The sequence below is a fragment of the Rousettus aegyptiacus genome, unplaced genomic scaffold, assembly GCF_014176215.1.
Source record: "Rousettus aegyptiacus isolate mRouAeg1 unplaced genomic scaffold, mRouAeg1.p scaffold_m13_p_2, whole genome shotgun sequence".
In the NCBI taxonomy this organism is placed as follows: Eukaryota; Metazoa; Chordata; class Mammalia; order Chiroptera; family Pteropodidae; genus Rousettus; species Rousettus aegyptiacus.
In genome coordinates, this window is record NW_023416295.1 from 44550566 (window position 1) to 44572907 (window position 22342).

The following is a 22342-nucleotide window of genomic DNA, read 5'->3' on the forward strand; positions in this document are numbered from 1 at the left end:
CGGGGCAGGGCCGCTTTGCCTGGTTGCCACTTAGAGGCCTCCAAGTGGATGCCGGAGATATCTTAAAAACGGCCTGGCCCTTGGGCCACTCTCTTCTGAATTATTTTTTTTTTTTTTTTTTGCCTTCAGTGGTAAGGCTGGGCAGCCTTGAATCTGAGGGAAATGATGCCCATTGTCACTCCCAAATCCATGGTACAAAGCCTCGAAAGCCCGGCTGGGAGCCGAAACAAAAGCAGCCGGGCGCCGGGCGGCGGCGGATATATTCCTCGTTCTACAAGTTGCTTAGCGCACCCTTGGAGGGCTCCCAGCCCACCTCGAGCCCTAAAGGAAGAGGGAAATGGCTACTTATGGTCTGATTGATTGCCTTTGCCAAAGGCTTTCTGATTTTGTTCCAGAGGAGCTGCCTTTGCTTGTAGCGCGGGGTTTTTTTCTTCGAGACATGGTCCGCTCTCCACAGCTAATGGCGTTCCCACATTGCGGGGAGTGAGGGAGAGAACGAAGAAGTTAAAATTTCCCACTCTCTCCTGCCCAGCCAATGGAGGTCTGAGCAAAAGGATATCAGTGTTCCCAACCTGGCATTCATTCGGAGCCGGCTCTCTCCCACCACCCCTAGGAAATGGCTCCCCTAAAGGGTTCTGTCTCAGAACTGGGGAAGGTTCTTGGTTTTGAGGAGGAAGTTAAAAATTCTGAGTAAATATGGAGTCTACCAAAGGCTCCCTGGATGAGGGCTCTAAGGCTTAGAGCCCCTAAATGGATTGAGTTTAGGAAAAAAATAACAAGAACAGTGTTTTGTGATGCTGCTTGAAGCTGTTTGAGACTCCTTAAAACCTGGGGTAACGAATTCTCAGTCAGTAATCCTCCCCAAGGCCTCTTCTCCCTTCTACCTGGTAGGACTAGATAAGTCTGGACTCTCTTGGGCTAAGGATCCTGTAGTATATGTACTAGTGAAAGCTGGAGTTTTCCGAGCCATGGTGACGGCTGGAACACTGGACTTCATAGAAAGTCAGGTTCATTTGCAAATTCTCTTCCAGTCACCCTTTGCACATTTTCTTGCTTCCCAGATATAGTAGCTCCAACCAGCATTTATTAATTAAACAGAGAAAGGTTTGACTGGGGAAAACCTTTCCTTCCTTAACTTAAGGGGAAAAAAAATCATGTGGGCAACTAAAAGGTAATGCCTGAGCATTAAAATCCTTTCACAAAGAAACTAGGGCAAAGTGGGATGGGAAAACTCACCCATCCTCTGCTTTGCTGTGGCCTGGCTGTCTTGCGCTTGGGATGAGGGTGAAAATGAGGGAATAGGGGCAGAATTTGGATCCGATGCAATGCTAAGCTGCTGCTTGTCCTTGCTCCTGCAATGGAGGCCCAGCGGCTTCCAGGTGGGCAAGACTGGTTTCAACCCAGCCCTTGAAGATGGCACGCCAGCCAGAAATTGCCAAGACCCCACTGAAAGCATTAAAAAGAACACAACCAAAGAGAAAAAGACACACAAGTGTGTAGCTGTGAGGAAAAAACAGCTTGGGCACAGGCTTAGTTACTTACCAGGTTCGAGCTAGAGGGAAACTCACACCATTGAGAATTCATTTCAATCATTGGGGGGTGAGAGAGAAAGGACTCCCCTTCTTTCCAACTATGGAAACAACGCACACAGACTAGATTATCACTCCCCACACCACTGCCATATTTCAGGACCTTAGTCTTCCTCCAGCTTGTGTCTCCACATCCCTTCCCCTGCTCTCTATCCCTCCCACCAACTGCCCCAAACAAGCTGTTTAACAGGAAGATAATCTCACCAACGCTTTCGTTTCCACCGTAACATATTTCCATTTCAGAAAGCAGAGGGAGCAGACTCATTTCCAGAGTTTATTGCATTATACATGCGACCAGAACATGCACAGAAAGGACAGGTTGCTGTTGTACTCTACCAAACCACAGATGCACCACAAGGGAAAGGCTACAAGGCGTAAGTCGTCAATATTCCATCTCACCAAGGACAATTACTAAATTCAGTTGTGAAAAGATACATTATAATGTGCTTTTTAGTCCCCCTCCCTCCCAAAGTTTGTGGGTTTTCTTAATCTTTTTTAAATATATATGTAATTTCAGAACTTTTAAGTACTGATGTATTCAAAATGCCATGAGCTCATGGACTAACCACACACACAGACCTTTTGTGTCGGGAAAAACATGAAAAGTCACATTGCTGGATGGATGAATGGATTGATGCTCTACAGTTCCAATAAGTTAAGACCCAAATGAAAATGTGCAGTAATAGTTACCCTGCATTATGATGAAAAAAATAATAAATTACACGTGCTAGTTTTTTAATATATATATATGTATATATACTCATAGGGATTACAGATCACTTGCAGCACGAACAGAATGACCCCAAAGTCACATTCTAGCAGAAAAACAAAACAAAAAACAAAGAGCAATAAAGGTTTTGTTTCCGCCTTTCCAGTCCTCCAGTACTGGGCCCTGGAACTCTGTGCCCCTCTCCAATCCTGGCCTCCCACGGGCCTCGGACCTAAGAAAAGGTGAGGTTGGCGGTCAGTTCTCGGATCCGGTTCTCTCGGCTCATCTTCTTGAGTTTCATTCTGCGGTTTTGAAACCAAATCTTGACCTGCCTGTCGGTGAGGTTAACACTCTTACTGATCTCTAGGCGGCGCTCGCGGGTGAGGTACATATTGAATAAGAACTCTTTTTCTAATTCCAGCGTTTGGTGCTTAGTGTAAGGGCACCTCTTCTTTCTGCCACTCTTTGCAGTGAGCCAATTGCTGGTTGGAGTATCAGACTTGATTTCCTCTAACAAAATTAAAGGGAGAAGAAGAAAAAATATCAAGATTTTTTTCTCTGTCTGTTCAAATGTACCCTTGGCCATGACCCCGCTGGCAGCCAGGCCGCTTTGAGAAATACTGGTATTAAACATTACTTACATGAGGTGGGCCTGGAAGGGATTTGTAATTGTTGCCAGATTAGTTTAAATGCCCCAAATGACACGATGGGCGGGTACTCTCGCCCTGTGTGTCAGGGTTCTCTCTCAACTTTCTGACCTGCACAAAACATTAGTACAACGGTAAACTTCAGGATCTTCCCAGTAATATTCTAAATGGTTAGCTTATCACAAGGCTGGAGTGGAAGAAGTAAGCCAGAGCCAGGACAAGCCTATCAACCCCACTGCTCCCTTAGGTCCCCCAGTCTGCCACTTCTTCCCCACTTCTCCTAGGCAGGTGAGGAGCCCCACAGCCAGGATGATAGGTGCTCATTCTCTTTCAAAACATAACCAAGGAACTGAATACACCTTCCCAGCCCTCCCTGGCATTGTTGTATTCCCCAGAATTTCCAGAATTTTCATGCCTTCTTGCCCTCACACAAAGGCATTCCCCCAGAAATGCAGCTTCTTAATGTGCCCCACCTTTGGGCACTGGGGGAGAGCACAGGGGTAGGGTTCCTTCTCAAAAAACCAGAGCCCCTGGCTCTTTGCCCTAGCCCAGCCCTAAGGCTGGCTCTGCTGGATGGGCCATATGAATTCCATTCTCCCCCCTTTCGCCTTTGCCCCTTTTGCAAATGGATTGCGAAGCTTGTGGCACTTTCCCCAGACAAAGCCAAGGTTACCTAGCCCCACAGAAGCAGGGAGTCCTGTTCCCCCCACCCAAGCGCCAACCAGCCAAGCCATCTCCTTCCTTTTGCCGCCCCCAAGCTCGCAGGATGCGGGGCGCATTCATTTGAACACGAACACAGTGCCTTGGACCGCTTTGAAATCATCATTGGGTGAAAGGCAAGGCTGGGACTGCAAATCTGAGCAGGAGAAAGGAGGTTCTGGGGCCGTGTTTACCAGCCGCAGGTCTCATTTGTACTCTTTTGTTGCATTTCAGATCTAGCTCAGGAAAAATAAACCCGGCAAGCCCTTTCTCTGCCACGGCGCCATCAGAGTGGGGCCAGCACCAACCAGGAGGGCCAGGGCAACGGGAAAGAAGCGGGGACCATCTCGGGACTGAGATTGCCCCCTCTAAAAGCTGAGAGGAGCTGCACCAGCCAGTCGGCCCTGCCTGAGCTGCTGGGGCTCGACGCTGGGCACCCAGGTGCTCCCTCTCTGCCGGGCTCCCGGGCTGCGCACCCCGCAGCGGTAGCAACTCTGTTCATACCGACCTTTGCTTTCTTTCTCCTGTACTTCGGGACTGGACACAGAGACCTCAGCCAGGCAGCTCCTCTCTTCCGGAAGGCCGCCCTTAGCCTCGGGGCTCTCCACCTGGGAGACTTTGGTGGGCTCCTGGATGCTCGCAGGCTCGTTCATCTTCTTTTCCATCTGCAGCTGGGCAGTCGAAAGCTGCGGCTTGGCCGCGCCGCGAGGGTTGAGCTGGAGCATGACTGTGGAGCTGCCTTCGGGGCTGTTATTGTACTCTTGGGTTTTCCCGGTGGCGTAGGTCTGACTCAGTCTAAAATATCCAGGGACAGGAACCTCGGGGTTCTCAACAGGACAGGACTCGGGGACCAGCCTTTGGTACGAAGGGACCTCGGCAGAAATGAGTTTGTTGCGCTTATCAGAATACATGCAGCAATTGGATTCTTCCTTAATGTTGGTGGTGAAGGAGCAAGTGGGGACTTGCTGTGTAACAGGTTGCTCTATTCGACAAGATCTGTTCGGGTCTGTCCAACTGTCTACTTGAGGTATATAAGGATGCACATTCATACCCATATTTTGGTGGTTCACTTCTCTTTTGGCCAGAGACGGGAGCAGTCCACAGGTTTGCATTCCATAGGTCCCCATGTCTGCGCTAGGTGGTGGCATGTACATGCTGGCGCTGCTCGAATAAAAACTGTCACTCCTGCAGGCACTGATCAAGGAATCTACTAAAAAAGTATTAGCAGCAGGAGAGCTGTTGGGAAAGGACATTTTGGGGAGGAATTTGAAGAAGAGAGATTGTGTCCTTTGTAGGCTGACATCTCTAGGAAAACATTCCCCGTGTAATTGTGGATGCCTCTGCCGACCACATGACAACCAAGCCAATGAGATTTGAAAATGGCCTTGAGCCGCAGCCTCCTCGCAGGTCACGTGCTCCAGAGCCCGGCCGGCTAGCCGCGTAAGTACGGACAACAGCGACATCTACTACGCGCCCGAGATAGTGCGCGCTGGATCCAACCCTCCCAGAACTCTCCGCCACCCGCCAGCTTACCCGGGGACTCGCTCGGCCCGCCCGCCCCACTTGCGTCCCCCACTCTGGCTTCTGGGCCCTGCCGGCAAAAGGAAAGTCTAGGCCGGAGAGGTTTCCGGGAGGACACGCGCGGGGAGGGAAGCCGGAGTGCGCTGGCGCCAGCACGCAGAAGCATTTCCCCACGCACACACCCAGGTTCTGAGAACGCGCCTGAGAGGACCAGGGCTCGGGCGGGGGTGGGTGCCCAAGCTGGTTAATTTTGTCCTGGGCAGCCTGGGAAGGTGAGTCGGTTCCCTGGGCTCTGAGACACCCCACCCCGGGGGTACCCGGGAAAGATCTCTCGCGCAAAGACGTGGCCAAGGTATGCTTGCGAGCGTAGGCAAGAAGGGCCGCGAGGGCAGGGAGGCCACGTAGCTAGCCAGCCCCGGAGCCCCGAGGACCGACTCGGCCCCGGCGCTGTCCTTCTCTTCGGCCTGCCCGCCCGGGCTCCAGGCCCCTCTGTGTCCCGGTGGGATACCCGAGCCTTGGGCTCTCCGAGTTACCACACCCCAACCTCTGTGGGCTGGGCGCTGGGAGCTTTCAGACCGGAGACAATCACTCGTCGAGCAGTTTGCTCTCCGCTAAAGCGTCCCTTCTGTTCCCAAAGGAAGAACTAAACCGAGGTTTCCCTCCCTAATCGCCCTGATAATAGAGGGCAAAGAGGAAGGAAGAGAGAAAAAAATAATATTTATTTTCAACGAAGGAGGAAAACTCTCGTCCTCAGACTCTAGAAGTTTTAGGAAACTGACTGGGCCAAGCAGGAGAGAGAGATACAGTGTCATTCTGTTCTTCTGCAAAGAAAAATATGTTTTCCTTTTATGGATTTTGTAAAAGCATTCGTTTCTGACAAGTGCAAGGTACAAAAGGTTGTGGAATTTATTAATACATATTAAGAAGAATCAGGGCGATCAATAAAATTCTCATCTACATTCTTGGGCTACTTGGTAATTTTCTTGCTTCTGAAGGTTTTTAAAGAGTTATACCCGCTGTTGCCACACACGGGAAGATATTTTATTAACAAATCAATCGAGACTTTGTAAAGGATAAGATTAATAGTTAAGATTTAGCATAATGGCGTTTGCTTTATGAATTATTGAAAATTATACTATTGATTTTTCCCCTTCGCTACTAACCAAGAAGGTCAATTTTTGTTTTAACACAAATCGTCAAATATTAAAAGCTATACTTTGTCAGAAGTTGAGTTTTATAGTTTTGGACAATTCCTAAAATTATTTGACATGGATTTGCTTGGACAAGGGGAGAGAGAAAATAAGGAAGTGAGGAAAGAACCTTAGTCCTCTATTTCCTTTGGTGAGGGAAAGTTCTATAAAGAGGATTTGCTCTGGGATTGTGGTGGAGCTCATTAAAGAACCACCACCATCACCACCATGGAAACTCGGAGTTTTACGAGAAACTTCTCCAACAACTTCCTCCCTGTTCTCCAGTTGCAGGAGGGCAACCAGCCCTTTGGAAGCTCCGGCCTCCTCCTCGGGGCAGCAGCGGGGAGTTTTAACCTTGATTTCCAAAGGCTTGCCCTGGTTGAGGGGCCAGGCCAGGGCGCTGGAGCCTTCCTCCAACTTCCGGATCCCCTTCCCTGCATCCAAGAGAGGAAAAGGGCCCTGCAAACTCTGATGATGAACGAGTTCTCTGTCCAGGAAGGCATCCATGCTTTCTTCTCCCCCACATTGCCCTGCCATGGGCTGGCCTTGGGTTTCAGGCCCAGAGACTGAACTTGTGGGCAAATTGGGTTTCCACCTCAGCAGAATATTTCTTTGGAGCCTGATGCTCATTAAAGCGTCTCAGCATTCTGTGGGACTTACTCCTTCACAAAAACCTTTCCCAACAAACCCTTTGTCCCCCACTCCCAAAAAGAATCTCCCCTGGCCCGGTGGAAACAAGGGTTGGACATTATTTTCGGCCTTGGGACGACTTCGCCTGTCGCCTCAAAGTGCCCTCGCCCAAACAATAACCCCTTTTAAAAAACTCCGCGGTGGCAATGAGACAGACCTTTTAAACCTTTACGCAGCTGTTCAAATACAACATCATTGTCAGGTTAAAAGCCGGGTGCCTCTAACTGCTCCAGCTATGGGATGCCGGCCGGCGAAGCCAGAGGTTTAAACATTATATTACCTCTCAAAAGGAGTGTCTGTTTTTAAGCTTGGGGGTGGCGGTGGTGGTGGTGGTGAGGAAGGCAGGGGTAAAAAAACCTCCCAACTTTTGACTCCAGTCTAAGCTCCTGTTTAAAGCTAACAGCCACTGACAAGCACCCCCGAAAATTGCTTTCTCACAAGGCGGAGATCTTTATCCTAGCCACAGATTAGCGTGCCCAGGGCTGGACAAAGTGCCCGCTACCCGCGCTTTCGGCAGACGCCCTGACGCCAGCCTGGCGCTCCAGTACTGTCCCTTCGCATCTCGCATCTCGGCTGGGGAGCTGCAAGGAACTCCGTATTCCAATTCTCCCTATCCTTTGTGAAAGGCAAGACTGTTCAATATAATCAGGAATTTTATGCCCATCAAATGCCCTTTCATAATCTTTATTTATACATGAAAAAAACATCCAGGCTAAAAAACAGCAATTCCTCGCAAAGCGGGTAGGTCTGCGGTGAGCCAGGACAGGCAGGATCTGCCTTCTGAACTGTGGGCTTTTCTGTTTCAACTCCCGATGGCTTCGAGCTCAAAGTCACCCTCACATTGGATTTGGTTTTAAATAGGTGTTCACTCAAAAAAAAAAATGTGTTCCAGATATAATTTTGAATCTATTATCACAAAGTTCTATTTTATTCTGTTTCAAATTTCTGCCTTCAGATTTGATCCTTGAGGCCAAAGACTGCCAATATTTTGGAGAGATTTTATCATAGAAATCAAACAAAATAATTTTAATACGAGAGAACAATCATGGCAGGGGAGGATGGAAAGTTTGCCTAAGACCCTAAGGCTAAGATGAAGCAAATGGAATGAAAAGGCAGTGGCTTTCAAGGACAGCCTTTATTTTGCTTATGAGTATTAACTGTAGCTGCATAGCCACTGTTCTCGATCATCTTTAGATCAGTGGGAACAGTTACCATTAATAATAAATCAGTATTGCACCATAAAGGAGATGAATATCCCTGTTTGTACCAAGACATCTTTCTCCCTGGCACAGCTCTTTCCAGAGAAAAATTAAAGGGTCGCTTTAGCAAGAAATTAACATTTGTAATCAAGGAATGGCTTGCATCTACGCTCTCCTGTCACCATGAAGAGCAGCAGCCCCGGACCTGAGTGAACTTGGGGACTCCTAGGTTCACCCTGAATTTGTCCCTGAGTGGCCTCAGAGCTGTGGCACTCTTCGGGGCCAGGGTGGATGGAGACAAATTTTTAAAGCTGCTTCCCCAAGGCGCCCCTCTGGTTTGCCCTCTGTACCTCTCAGCCAATGTGAAAAGAAATCAAGGGAGCAAATAAGGAGGCTAGGGAAGCCACCACCAACGTGACGAGGGTGTCTATGGAGATGTGCAAAAGAGCCAGCAGCCAGGGAACCTCTTTCCGTTGCAGACACAAAAGACTCCTACTTCGCTTATTTTCCCTCCACTTCAAGATCTGAGACCTTGGAAACTCAAGATACGTGTCCACCCTCTAAGAGTCCTATAGCCCTGAATGATCCCCCCAGAAGTCTTGGTCCAATCCCCTGGTCTTTTTCAGGCCCATCTTGAGCGGTGCCAGGAGGAAAAGAACTGCAGACCACTGAGCACTCATGGTCTGCAGAAGGCTGCCAGCCAAGGCCAAGCGCCCCTTACTCCTCACCACCCCCTCAAGACCACATGTGTCTCCGCTCCAGCCACCTAAGAAGGGACACAACGACATTTGGAGAAAGGGGTTCTCATACCAGGTGGACTGAGGTCCTGGTTAGGTCCCAGGAAATATCGCTTCACAATAGCTAGGCTGGACCCATAGTCTGACAGGCTGGAGCGGGGATTGCCCACAAGGAACACCCACGCCTCTGGCTGGCACCTCGCAGGGGTGCTTATGGTGCCTGAGTCGCCGCTGAAGCTGATGCCAGCTCGCAAGGGGGGACTCGGGCCTGGCCTTTGGTCCAGGGCCTGGAAGGAGACAGAGACAGCGGAATCTACCAGGCCGGCACTAGTTCTGGGGGTTGTGTGTGCTTCACAATGAACTTCAGACAAGAAGGGCCAGCCACCCCATCCTAAGAAGCCCACTTCCCTGGAGCCCTCCCTTTTGGAACCTCCCTTTTGGACGGCGGATGGTGACACAGGCCCTCTTTAATGTCAGGGACTTTGCAAAAGGGGCAGGGAGGGGAGCTAGAACTGCACACGGCAAGAAAACTGCATCCAAGAGCTGGTACCAAAATCAAACTCCTTGCTCAATGCCAGTAGGCGGCTTGGAAGGGTAGCCAGGAGTCTGTCAAATCCAAAGCCCATTTGTTTCAAATGTATTCCACATTCCACAACGCCGTAGAGTATAAATGTTTCCTGGGACGATATGCCTCTGCCCGCGCGGCTGCATCGGCTGAGCCTGGCCTGGGCGCCCCAACTCATAGTCCCGCCTGCTCCTCCCGGTTGCTACCGGTAGCCTCTGGCGCCAGGCACGACCTGGGGGGAGGGGAGACTTCCTCTCCGAGAATGACCCCCTCAGTTCCGACGCGCCCCCCCTTTTTTTTTCCTGGGACCACACTCAGCTAAGTTACTGGCGCCTTGATTTGTCTTAAACAAAAGCCTTTTAATCATCCAAGGAGGTCAGAGACCGCTCAAGGCCGACGCAGTTTTTGGAAGGGGATTGTCCTATCCTCAAATCGCTCTCTGCGCTCAAACCAACAAGAATATTGATTTTCCCCTAATAATTTAATTACCTCGCAGTGAGATGACCTATTTCGAAATGCACACAGTTGTCTTTTAAAAATCTCTCCTCGACACCACCAGGTTATAACAAGGTATTCTTTGCAACAGTTTTATCTTTAAGGAGACAACGATTAGAAGGTGGCTTTTCCCAGAAATCTAGGTAGTTCCCTTTTCTCTGTCTTTATGTAACTTCCCACAACTCAGGGTTGCTTAGACTAAACAAACAGCAAATATACACCTTATCGGCCGCCTGTTTCTAAAGGGCTGAGATTGCCTGTTAGAATCCAGTAATGGAAAGATATTGTACAGGGGCCTCTGCGCTAAACGCGGCTTCTGGAACGTGAGCACGCCCCCGTGTGGCTCTCCAAGGCCATACAAACGGGAAATGGTATCTCTTGCCTAAGGTGGTGGACATACAAGCTTGCTACATTTAGCCGCAGTTACAAAAAATAAAATAAATAATAAAATAAAAGATAGATGGAGAGAGAGAGAAATAAACCAGTTTTAAGCTCCTAGAAGGACCATACTATTAGAGCACTGACATTTTAACGGACGCCCAGAAATGCAAACAAAGGAATCCCCTTCCGAACGAAATTATTCAATTATAGGTTTTGTTTCTATTGCATCTTTCACCAAAGATTGTTGGACGCTTTTGAAAACAATACAAATATATTTTCTTTTGTTCCATACCATAGAAAGTACAATAATTTCTTTGACAGGGTGAAAATTTTTTAAATATAATGAAGGTGCAAGTCTAAATAGAACTTCCTTTTTCAAATGTCTGCTTTTAAAACGGAGGTTCTTCATTAGAGCAAAGGGGATTGCTATCTCTGAGCCCCCCAAAAAAGCATCCCGGTATTTCCTAACTGTATTAAAAGCATTCTGTTAGACATTTTAACCTAACCAGTATTTTAAAGTCAATTGCTATTGAATTACACAAATGTTTGAAGGGAAATTAAGGTTATTGATCCTGAAATTAGGAATTTGCTTAGATTTATGGTGAGCCCCCATATGATTCTGTGTGGTCATAAATGTGTGTGGGGATCTGGATGTGTGTGAGCATGTGTGTGTGAGAGTGGGTGGCGGGTGAATATCACAGAACCTTAAGGTGCCCAATTATTCAGAAAGGTTAAAGGTTATGACCTTGACATTTGGAAGTTCAAAGGCATACACTTATGCACTTATGGTTTTCCTTCCCTCCAAAAGCTTTGGCAATTAAATTTTTTTTTTGCATTTGGAAATGCATGCTTCTTTGGAAAAGGCATGGGGTGCTATCTTACGAATTTATTTGTTTGTTTGTTTGTTTATTTATTTTTCACTTTAGGCTTATGAGAGGTTAAGAGTCATAAGATGCATTTTACTCTTTCCAGAGAAAGAGAAGCTTTTCTCACTCCTCCAGTTTATTGCACATTGCGGAAATCTCTTTTGGGCCCACCAGAAGGTGTATAATATAACCCAATTAAGCTGTTTAGAACTTTGGCTTTTATGGTGTTGTCTAGACAGTTCAAGGTTTTGTAAACAGCCTAGCCTGGCCCTGCAACATAAAGTGCAGTGCAGCCCCACCACATTCTTTAACTTGAAGGGATAAATGTGTTGAAGCTCTGGATCCTATTCCTGGAAGGGGGTTTATCTTTTCTGCTCCAAACCTGCTGTGACAGCAGCAAGCACTCCAAGCCCTCTCAAACCACTGGTAACTTCCTTTAAGCAAACTTTTTTTTTAATGAAGGGTTCTAATTTTGGTTTCTTCTTTTAAAAGACATTGGATTCTTGATACCTTGTTTAGAGTGCATTCGAATTCTCTAACCGGTTTTTTAAAATGATTTTTATTGTTTCAGAAATTCCAAGTTCACTAGACTGGGGACGGGGGAAGGCAAGTGTTGCCTCTTGGGTTCCTGCTGCCCCAGCCTCATGATCTGGAGAAGACTGCACCAGGGGCACATCCTCAATTCAGAAATTCACCCCTAAAATGATTTTGAAAAACCAGTGTAGCCTAGAAGGAGTGGGAGGGAACAGCTCTTGCTTTAGCAAAACTAAAAAGTATTTCACTTGATTTTCAGTTGCACAGGGGAGAAGATTTGGGATGCTAAAATATCCTAATCAGACACTAAACTTATTCAAAGAGGAAAATTCATACAGTGTATTGAAGCTGTAACCTCCATTTTACTAGAAACCATTTATTCACACAAAAGACAGGGACTCATGCCTTGATACGACAGACCAAAAGTACATTTCCCAGAGTTTAAATAATCTGCGTTCACCAAGGGGGAAGGACAGGGTCCCTTACACTCAGAACAAAAACAAGTACCTTGCAGCCCAGGCCTAACTCTCTACAGATCTCACAGCGTCCCCAGGGGACCTGGAGAGAGGGAGGGAGAACAACAGCACACTGGCGGTAAAAGTGTAAAGGGACATTTTGCATTTACCATTTTCCCCTTATTAGGATCCGTTCGGCCAAGTCCCCGGCCTCGTCCGCAGGCTGCAGTGGTCGCTGGGAGGTCCCGAGTTGACCGTGGGAAGGAATGGTGGAGTTCCACAGAGAAGAGGCGTCATTAAACCCAAGGACATTGGGCCTGCCGAAGGCAGGCTGGTGGGGAGGAGAGTGAGTGAGTGGGGCTCGGGGGAGAGGGATGCTTCCTGGAGCTCTCAAAATAAGGGATTTCCAGTGAAATATTGCAGACGGTCTCTGTTCAGTTTCTTTTCCTTCATCCTGCGATTCTGGAACCAGATTTTGACTTGCCGGTCAGTGAGGTTGAGCATCCGAGAGAGTTGGAGTCTTTTCTCTTTGTTTATGTACACGTTAAAGAAAAATTCGCGTTCCAGTTCGCGGATCTGGTACTTGGTGTAGGGACAGCGCTTTTTCCGGGACCGCTGAGGGGCCACTGCAAGGCAAACAGACCGAGGGGTGAGAGAAGCCGCTGCCTGCCAACCCCCGCCCACCCTCCCGCCCAGGCCCGTGCGAGGGCCAGGCCTCGGCCCTTGGGGACGTCCCCTGCCTCTGCTGAAAGGCCCTGCCTGCGTCGCGGGGGATGATATATGGGCGGGCACAGGAGAGAGTGCGGGCGTGGACGTGTGTTCACGCCCGGACACACACATACACCCAGCCTGGCACCGACGTGGGGAAGCAGAGCGCGAGGCAGGCTCTGAGCTGGAACCCGAAGGGAGAGAAACACCAGCGCGCCGGGGCATCTAGTCGACTCTATCTAGCAGCGCGCCTCAGCCAGAGGCTTGGATAAAGTCCAGTTCAAGGATCAAACTCTCCCCACCTTACCCTACGCCTCTTAAAAACAGGATGCTCGAGTGTCCACACTCACAAATTGGCTTGAAATCTCCCCTCTATCCCTCATGGTCTCTAGTACACACACCCCCAAACTGGGAAATAGCTCTGTGAAGCGATTAATGTCCTCCTCGAAGTCTACCTTAAGCCCACCTAAATTGGTTTCCTATCGTAAACACGCTTTACAACGGCCCGGGAAATCTTATAGGATGTATAAACCCCTTCGAACGCTTATAAAGTAGCACATAAAACGGCGCAAGCAGAGGGAGGCCCCCGCCGCCCCCCCGCGCCCGCGGCCCCCAGGCCCAGCCGCCCACCCCGCACTCAGTGCCTACCTGTGCCGCCGCTCTTCTCAGCCCCCGCCTCCCCCGGGGGACCCTCGCCTTCGCCCCCGCCGCCTTCTGCCGCCCCCTTTGGCTCCGGGCCGGGGGTCGCCTTGGTGCAAGGGCTGCCCCCGCCGACACCGGTCACCGTTTTGGAATCGCCCTTGTCGGCAGCGCCCTCGGGCTGCGGGGGCGCGGGCAGCGGAGGGGGCTGCGGTCCGGCGAATGGGGGCCCGGGCGCGGCCTCATAGAACTGGTCGAAACCCTGCGGCAGGATGCCGTTTCGGCCCACGGCGCTGTAGAAGTTGGAGGCGGCGCCCGCAGGACCGTGCGGCGGCCCCGGCGCGGCGCACACCGGCTCCGGCGCCTTGAAGAGCACGTCCGGCCGGCGGCCCGCGGGCGGGAGCAGCTCGCGCTGCATGGCCGCCTCCTCGGCCGCCGCCGCCGCCGCCGCCGCCGCCGCCGCTGCCGCGTAGTAGGGAGCGTAGCCCCCCGCGCTGCCGCTGCCGCCCCCGCCCGGGCCACCCCCACTGCCGCCGCCCCCCGCGCCGCCGCCGCCACCGCCACGGTACGGCCACTTGGCGCGCTCCAGGCCGTAGTCGCGGAAGGCCACTTCGCGCACGGGCTGGACGTGCGGCGCCAGGTTGGATGAGTAGGGGAAAGTCATCTGGCAGGAGGACGGTTGCGACAGGAACGACGGCTTGCTGGCGAAGTCCGACGGGGCCACATAGTACGCGCAGCCGGGCAGGTACATGCTGGCTGCGCTCGGGCCGCACTCGTCAAAGTCGTTCATGGCTCCGCGGCGTGCGCGCCGGCGAGCCCCGGGCCGCTCCCCGCGCCGCCAACCTGAGCCATCGATTGCACAAGAGGCTTGGGCCAGGATCAACTAAGCAAAAATCCCCACCGGGCGCTGACGTGCAATTCATCTTGATTGATTCTGGTGGTAATTATGTCACGTGACGCCATGGAGAGAAATGTCCTTATATCTATATCAGCGCTCGCCAACACGCCCCGGGACGGCTCTTGGCGCCGAGACGCGCGCTCTGGGGGCGGATCGGTCTCCTTCTCCAGCCAGCTCTCCCTGAGAGCCCCCTCACCAGGCTGCTCTGCAGGCCGATCACCTGTGCGCCGCCGGCGGCTGCCACTGCTGGGTGCATCTGCCACCGCCCGGCTGGGCTGCCCGCCCGCGCCCGCCCGCCCGCGCCGCTTTAAGTACGCGGACCCGGGCCGGCGGGGAGGAGGAGGGAGGGGGAAGAAGGGGGAGGAAGGGGGAAGAGAAAGAAGCTGAGAGCGGAGGGGGGAGCCCCGGCCCGGGACACAAGGGACTAGGTGTGAGGGTGTGAGGTTCCCATTCCCCACACCCCTTCCTGCAGCCGCTCCCTCCCCCGCGACGCCGCCACCCTCTGCAGTGTGCCCGCCAGGAGCTTGTTGCTTCTCGTTCAAGGGGCGTGATTGCGCCTCTCTCGGGGCGCTAGGAGCCCTGATTTACATATTTCTCTACCAGGCGTGTTAACCTCGGAGGAACTTAGCTCGCTGCACTCCTGACCCTGGGAATGCGAGTGCCACCAGCCTCGAAAAACCCACGCTAAGACCCTACCAGGAGCTCACCCCGCCTGGTGCCCACTCGCCCTGTCGCCCTCTCTTCTCCTCACTCTGTTCTGTCCTCCTTCCTTCCTCTCTCTGCAGTCTTGTCACTTCTTTCTCTCCTGTCCCCTCTTCTCTCACTGCCCTCTCTTATCCCCTCTTTCCTTCTTCCTTCCTCTTACTTTCCAGTCTTCTTTCTTCTATCTCTATCTGTCCCTTAGTACTTTCTCCTTTCTCCTAGCTGTGTGTCACAGTCTCTATCTTGCTCCCTGCCGCCTCTCTGCCTTTCTCTCTCCCACTGATAAAGCAAGGAGGATGTTCAGCCATCGGAGACATCCCATGGCCCTCTAGAAGTTGGGGCGGATATGATGAACAAAAGGATCTGGAGTCCTACTCTCAGGGTGCCCAGCCTCTGGCTCCCCCACCCCCCACGGCCACCACCAGAGACAAACCACTGGTGCCTCTTCCTTCCTTACCCTCCCTGCTTTCTGGCCTGGACTGGGACCAGCCCACCTCACATCCAGCCCCTTCCCTGTGTCCCAAACCGGCCAAGGCCTAAACATCCACAGCATCTCCTCTAGTGTCCTGCGGTGCCCTTGGGCCAGCATGCCTACTGCTCTACCCTCCCCTCAGGTCTGTTGGCTCTGGGGTGGGGGTGGGGTCTCTCCAGCTCTTGCCTCCTTGCCCTATCCCCTCTGTGCGACGTGGCCCTGAGGACCGCCCCCTCCCCATCCACTCGCCCCAAGGCCTCACTCTCTTCGGTGGCTGCCGGGTCCCTCTTTCCTAGCCTGGGGGTCGAGGCGAGGCCTAGGCTCCTGCCTCCAGTATAGCCATCATTTTCCAATGGTAAAATCAGTCTCTTAGAAAGAAGCTCTCCCAAACCCAAATCCCAAAATCGAGGGCAGGAAGTTGCCTCTCTCCCCAGGATTCCTCTGCCCAAGCGATTGGAAGAACTGAGTCCTGGGCCTCAGCCCTACGCCCAAGGCAGGCAGCACAGTCTGTGAAGCTGGTTCCCTCCCAGGTCCCGGCCGCTGCAGTGCCCGTGCAGTGAGCTCTGCCCACCATGCCGACAGAGAAAAGGCGGGTGATTAGAGCTCATATCTATTTTCTGGCCGATCTTCTTCCCCTTTCTCTTTTTCTCCTCCCTCCCTCTCTCCCTCCCACTCTCCCTCCTCCGCCCCTTCCTACCTCTGCTTCCCTCCGAATACTGCGCAAACAGGTCAGTGGCGACAGGAGGGCAAGGAGCCTCCCCCGCCCCCAAGAACTGCCCATCCTTGTGTGCACCATTCTCGCAGCTGGAACCCTCGTCCAGATTCCAGCTCGTTCCCCATCTTCTTAGCCCCGACCGTCAGCACCGTTATCTGCCTTCCCATCTCCATCCCCGGACCAAGCTTCTGCCTTTCGGGCTCGTAGTCGACGCCCCTGGATCTCGTCCTAAAATGGCTCCCCGGACACTGCACACTGGCCCTGCGGCAGCTCAGGACCCAGGGCAGCGGCGGCGGGGTCCTGGGCCGGGTCTTTATGTGTCTGGGGTACTCAAAATTCTCGCACCTTCTTTCTGCACGGGGTGCGGCGCAGGCAGCCTGTTACCCTTAAAGTAGAGCCTGCTGACCGCGTAAGATGGGATATGAGGAGGACGAACCATTCAAGTTCAACGACATGGCGACGGCGGCTCAGGCTGAAACCGCGCTTTGGCGGGGGAGGGTGCGCCATCTGCAGCGGCGCGCGGGTGCATAGGGAAAAGGGGTAGCGGGCCCCTCTTTGAGCATTTGTACGGACTCCTGCCCCCACATCCAAGCCTGGACATTCGTTCCGGGCCCAGCCCGCCTCGCCCTTTGGCCCCAGCTCCCTCCTCGATCTTCACCCCGAAACCCAAGGAAAACCGCAGCCTCCGACCCCGCGCGTCCCGCTCGAGAACCTACCGTGAAAACCTCGGCGCTGTGGCCTTGTCCTTGCCTGCGCGGCCCACTCGAAGGGCAAGGAGTGCACCAGACCCTCCCAGCACAGCCGGCAGCTCCTCGAGTGGTAGCTTTCCGCGCAGCGCCAGGACGCGATGCGGTAATTTTGAGCCACCCAAGATAAGACACTAACTTGACCTTAACTTTGTCAGGGCGCCCCTGGTATCTGGAGAACGTGAACAGACACTGTCTGGCAGCTCTCGTAAAAGCTGACTGGGGAAGGGATTCTGAGTCATTTCATTTATTGCCACTACAGTTCTGCAAGAAAGCTTTTCCTCCCTGCCAAACTTTAATTATTTATGCTCTTTTAGGAAACGAAAGGAGAGGAGAAACGCGGGGGGGAAAACACCCAGAGCCAGTCCCTTCCTGTAGAGCTTTCGGAATGGGCTCCTTTAGTGAAGTGACTGGAGAACAAAAATGTGGGGAGATCACCTTTGTCCAAGGATTACCGGACAGGCGCCCTGCCCTCCGCCCCCCCCCCACAACTAAGGTGGGTGGATGCAGCTGGGAGAGGCGGGGTGAAGGGGCACCCCCAACATGAATATTTACAACGGTTCTGGATTACTCCTCCATCCTCCAGCCCCTTGGAAGCTTCCCCAGCCCGCCTCCCTTGGGGAGAGCCCCCAGGCCTTAAAAAGTGTTTCTCATAGGCCCTCTGAGCTCACAGCCAATTGAATGCCAGATGAAGCCGTTTTTTTCTTGTTTAAAACCCTTTTTCTTGGTCAAGAGGTCTGCAAGAACTACAGCATTTCTGAGGACGAATTTGTCTTTGTGTGAGGGACTGTTGAGCACTCAGATTTCAGCATCATTTCTCTCCAGCATTTGTTTTTATAAATTTCATCGTGGTTCCAAGTCCCTGTTAGGACATCAGCTAGGAAGCAAGAGAAGACACCGCTGCCTTTGTATTTGCACGGATCAGTAAAAGTAATAGATTTGAAAAACATTGCTGAAGCCTCACTGAAAGACAAGATTTTACACTTGGAATAATTTCAATCTCTTTGGAGAGTGGTTTCCATGAATATCTCCTCCTACCCCACCTCTCAGGCTAGAAAGAAAGAACACGGTGGTATGTTGGAAAGAAATGGCCTCTCTGTGTTGTGTTAGAGCCTGGGTCTAAGTCTGGTTTCCTGGTCCTTTAGCCTGCCTTTGAAACCCAAGGTCAGTATGGCCTCCGCCTTTGTTTCGATGTTTTGAGCTCTGGGTACCACCACCTCCCTGAGCCCCACAAGATGGGGAAACACTTCTAAAGATATAGTCTCCGAAACCTCTCCGAAACCTCTCGGTTCTCCACCCCCCCCCCCGCTGTGTTTTTCACAGGAGCTATTTAAAAGTATCTTTAAAGTACACATCAAATTTGCTTCAGAGAAGGGGAGTTGAAACCACTGAATACTCAGTATTAGAGATTTAGCAGTTCTGTTAATTGTTCTACTCGCTAAAAACCAGTAATTCTCTACTTTCCATCTCTGACCTAGCTGGAGCTGGGAGCCTGCAAGAGAACAGTAAATACTGAGCAGGCCCCAGCTTTCTCTGCCTGAGACGGAGGCTCTGAAGGCCTAGGGGGTGCAGAGGCCACATTTCCTAAGGGAGTCTGGTGGGCTCCAGGCAGAGGTGCCTATATGGAGGTTTTCCACAGGACTAGCCTTTTTAAGAGAAGCTTGACCAAAACATAACGATGAGAGATGTTTTGTATTGAAATCTGAGGACTCTCATATCTTGGTAGCCTCCGTGATAACAGCAAGAGTCCAAGCTTGAGAATTTAGGCAAAATGCAGAAGCCCCAGACTGCAACAAGATGAAGCTTTGCTTAGTGTGTGAGACACACTTAAATCTGCCCATGGTTCCACCACCACCTCCTTTAGCTATTTCTTACACATTTTATTCGTAGGCTTTTATACACCATTTCCTGACTGATTTGGAAGCCATTTTCTCATTTAATGAATAGTCAATACCAACAGTGCAACTGCAACCAGGAAATAAAAAACGAATTTTGTGGCTTGAAAAACATTAGGGGCGAATCAGAAACATTTCGAAAAATCAACATCAATCCCTTGACAGCTTGGCTGGGACCTGGATATTTATTTCCACTCAAAACATTTTATGTGTCTGATATATACAAGCTATTGTTTTTAACAAACTCAAAACAAAACAAAACATGCACGGTGACAACTATTAGCAGAGAAAATGCAATTAATCTAAACATCAACTGAGGTCAGGTGGGTTGAGGCTCAGGGCTCCCTGTGAGGTGCACACTCTAGATCTAGGGTCTGGTCCTCCACTTAAAATAAACCACTGGACTTTGGGAAGGAATCTTCAACTCTGTGGCTGTTGTGCAGCTAGCTAGGAGTTGGGGGCGCTACTTAGCAGGAGAAGGAAAAGAAGCAGAAATGGTAAAAGTTTAGCTGGGATCCTCGGGTTCACTGAGGTCAAGATAGGACATTCTAGCACACCTAGAATAATTCCATCTGGCATAGAGGAACCCCACAAAGATAGCCTAGCAGGGCCCAGGGACTCACAGGCTCCACTGGGGAAGGACAGAGATGGCCTCAGAAAGGGCACAGCGGTTGGGCCCCTGGTGTAATTGGTGGGTTATGGAAAGGGGGAATTTCTGCTCTTCTCTACTTGATCCAGAGTGAAAATGAAGGGCTGAGGATCTGAGGGGTCTCCTTCCCCATCCCCTGACTGCCCCATGAATGGTGTGGAAGCTTCATCTCCTCCTACAGTGGCCCATTACTGTAATTCAGGAAAGAAAGATATTTTGTCAACACCTTTACCCACCTTGACAGAAAAGCTGTATATACAGTCAGAATGTAAGACCCTCCCCACCCCACACACTCTCTTCTTCTGCTCCTGGACATTTCCCCCTCCTGCACCAGCCTCCAAGTGGACTAGCAGCTCCTTACCAGAGCTCTCAGCTCTGGAGGTCCAGTTAAAGAGAGTGGGGCTCTGGCTAGGCATGTGTGAGGAGGTGAGAGAAGTAGGGGAATTTTACCAGTCTTGGCTGGGGATTGCAGTTTACCATGGCGCCCCAGCCGCCCTTGTCCCTCCATGGGAAGGAAGTATCCAGTCCATTTCGCCCATCTGGAGGGGCTAATCCAGCCTGCAGTCAGAGGTGTCTCCAAGTTTGTCTGGCCACCCTGCCTCTCCCTTCCGAAGGTCTAGGGAGGCTTTTGTCCTCCAGAATCAGCCAGGGCAGACAGGAGTGGGTGGTAGCTGCACCCTTTCCTACCTCCAGAATAGAGATTGTAGCTTTGCCATAAGGGGCTTTGGCTGCAAAGTGACACAATTGTGCCGGCAGCTCTTTCTGCTCTGCCCTGGGACCCTTCCAATTCCATTCTGAGCTCTAGCTAGGTTCCTGCTAAATGCAGAAAGAGTTGGGGAGAAGAGAAAAGGGAGACTAACCAGGTGAAAGCAAAACTCCAAGTAAAAGGGAGCATTTACTCCAAGTAAGAGTGAGCCCCGGGTGTAAATGCCTCAGCCAAAAGCTAAGACAGGTGACCCCAGACTCCCACTTGGAAAGTCTCAAGGCGGAGGTTGTGCTGCAACTCCCTCAGCCCCTCCGAGAAAGGGGAAAGTGTGGAGGCCCAACTGGCCAGGTCTCCAAATCTCCTGCTCGCTTCTGAGGCCGCAGACTGAACTGGAGAGTACCTAGGACCAGCAGAGAAGGAGCAGAAGGAAAAGCCCTAGTCCCAGCCATTCCTCTACGTCAGGCCTCGGGCTCGGCTCAAAAAGGCAGGCCCGACCACCGCTAGACACAGGGCTAGTATAGTGCCAGCGCCTGCTCACGCAGCACCACTCGCTTCTTCTTCATACGCCGGTTCTGGAACCAGATTTTGACCTGCTGGTCGCTGAGGTTCAGCCTGTTGGACAATTCCTTGCGCTTCTGTCGGTTGATGAATTCGTTCAGTAGGAATTCGTTCTCCAGCTCTGCAATCTGCTGCTTCGTGTAGGGTTTACGCTTCTTGCGGGCCCTCCCCGGGGCCGGCCCCCACGATAGGCCTGCAACACAGCCCCAACCCAAGTCAGCCCAGCCCGCTCCCTGTTGCCTGCCCGCCCCCGGAGGCTCCCTCCCCTTACACACTCTCCCCTGCACCCCACCTCCCATTCCGGCCCAGAATGGCCCGGGGTGCATGGCCACCGTTTACCGTCGGGCAGCGAAGGTCGCAGGCAAGAAGCGACGCCCGCTGCCTGCACTGCCATGTTCAAGTTGAGCGGGACCTTGGCGTCGTCCTTGAAGCCGGCGGCACAGGGGGTCCCCTCGAGCAGGGCCGCAGAGCCTGACGCGGCACGGCCCACACCCACGTAATCGTACTTGGCTGCTTTGAGACCAGCGGCGGCGGGGGCCAGGCTAGCCTCGGGGGCAAAGGGCGGTCGTGCACGGCCACGTTCCTCAGGTCCCGCGGCCCCGTCGGGAGTATAAAACTTGGCCTGCTCTTCGGGTCGGTCCTTGGTGCCCAGGGGCTGCAGGCCAAGAGGCCCGGAGCCAGCCAGGTAGGGCTGCGAGAAGCTGCCGAAGGCGGTGGCACTGGCAGGCTGCGCTGGGGAGCAGGAGGCGGGCGTGGTAGCCCAGGGCAGCGCGCCGCGCGGGTATGAGATGGGGGGAAGTGTGGCCAACTGGCCTCCATTCGGCCGCAGGTTGGAGAAGTAGAAAGAGTCAGGCGACTGCAGATTCAGAAGCGAGCCCACATAGCCCGCTCTGTAGAGACTGCGCTCACACATTTCCAACAAAGGGCTTCGGCTGTGCTCGCAGCAGTATTTAGTTACAACCGGGAATAAGAGGACAGGCTCAGACGATTGGACGAAACTTTGCCTGCAGGTTCTTCAAAGCCGGTCATTTCAGCACCGCCTACATCCCCCGACCCGTTTCCCCCCCTTCGGGGTATTATGATAACACCCGCAATATTCGATGGCGAAGGCCAAGGCTGCCAGGCAGAGCCAGGAGCAAGTTGAAAGAAAATGAAGCCTCTGCAAGTTTCATGGCACAGCGTCAGGAGCTGGGTGCATCAGGCATAGGGTATCTTTGCCCAATGTCCCTTGGGACTCTTCTTGGCCTTGATTGGCTTTGCAATCTCGTTTTCAGCTGGCTACCGGGGCCAGGCTTGCTTCTACCAGGTTTTAGGTTGCAGCTGAGGCCTTTTCCAGTACCCAGGGACTCTCGGCTTGCCCAGAGATCTCATGGTCTG

At 52.1% G+C, this 22342-nt stretch overlaps 3 protein-coding genes across 3 annotated transcripts; all 3 read right to left on the reverse strand.

Moving 5' to 3' along the window:
• Positions 1-1849: 1849 nt before the first annotated feature.
• HOXD10 (homeobox D10) lies at positions 1850-5155 on the reverse strand. Its single transcript, XM_016134650.2, has 2 exons — positions 4153-5155; positions 1850-2808 (listed from the first exon to the last, which is right to left on the reverse strand). The coding sequence occupies exons 1-2, from the start codon at positions 5105-5107 to the stop codon at positions 2531-2533; spliced, it is 1233 nt and encodes a 410-aa protein (XP_015990136.1). The 5' UTR covers positions 5108-5155; the 3' UTR covers positions 1850-2530.
• Positions 5156-12182: 7027 nt separating this feature from the next.
• Positions 12183-14484, reverse strand: HOXD11 (homeobox D11). Its single transcript, XM_016135227.2, has 2 exons — positions 13634-14484; positions 12183-12903 (listed from the first exon to the last, which is right to left on the reverse strand). Exons 1-2 carry the CDS (start codon positions 14412-14414, stop codon positions 12668-12670), a joined length of 1017 nt encoding a protein of 338 aa, XP_015990713.2. The 5' UTR covers positions 14415-14484; the 3' UTR covers positions 12183-12667.
• Positions 14485-20919: 6435 nt separating this feature from the next.
• HOXD12 (homeobox D12) lies at positions 20920-21878 on the reverse strand. The gene is made up of 2 exons (XM_016135242.2): positions 21305-21878; positions 20920-21158 (listed from the first exon to the last, which is right to left on the reverse strand). Exons 1-2 carry the CDS (start codon positions 21876-21878, stop codon positions 20920-20922), a joined length of 813 nt encoding a protein of 270 aa, XP_015990728.1.
• Between the last annotated feature and the right edge of the window lie 464 nt (positions 21879-22342).

What these genes read in the sequence shown, in the direction of transcription:
- HOXD12 (XM_016135242.2), bottom strand. Translation starts at nt 21,878, where the DNA reads ATGTGTGAGCGCAGTCTCTACAGAGCGGGCTATGTGGGCTCGCTTCTG. An exon ending in GCGACCTTCGCTGCCCGACG is followed by an intron (nt 21,159 to 21,304) that starts GTAAACGGTGGC and finishes GCTGTGTTGCAG; the next exon opens with GCCTATCGTGGGGGCCGGCC.
- HOXD11 (XM_016135227.2), bottom strand. Translation starts at nt 14,414, where the DNA reads ATGAACGACTTTGACGAGTGCGGCCCGAGCGCAGCCAGCATGTACCTG. An exon ending in TGAGAAGAGCGGCGGCACAG is followed by an intron (nt 12,904 to 13,633) that starts GTAGGCACTGAG and finishes TTTGCCTTGCAG; the next exon opens with TGGCCCCTCAGCGGTCCCGG.
- HOXD10 (XM_016134650.2), bottom strand. Translation starts at nt 5,107, where the DNA reads ATGTCGCTGTTGTCCGTACTTACGCGGCTAGCCGGCCGGGCTCTGGAG. An exon ending in ACAGGAGAAAGAAAGCAAAG is followed by an intron (nt 2,809 to 4,152) that starts GTCGGTATGAAC and finishes TAATTTTGTTAG; the next exon opens with AGGAAATCAAGTCTGATACT.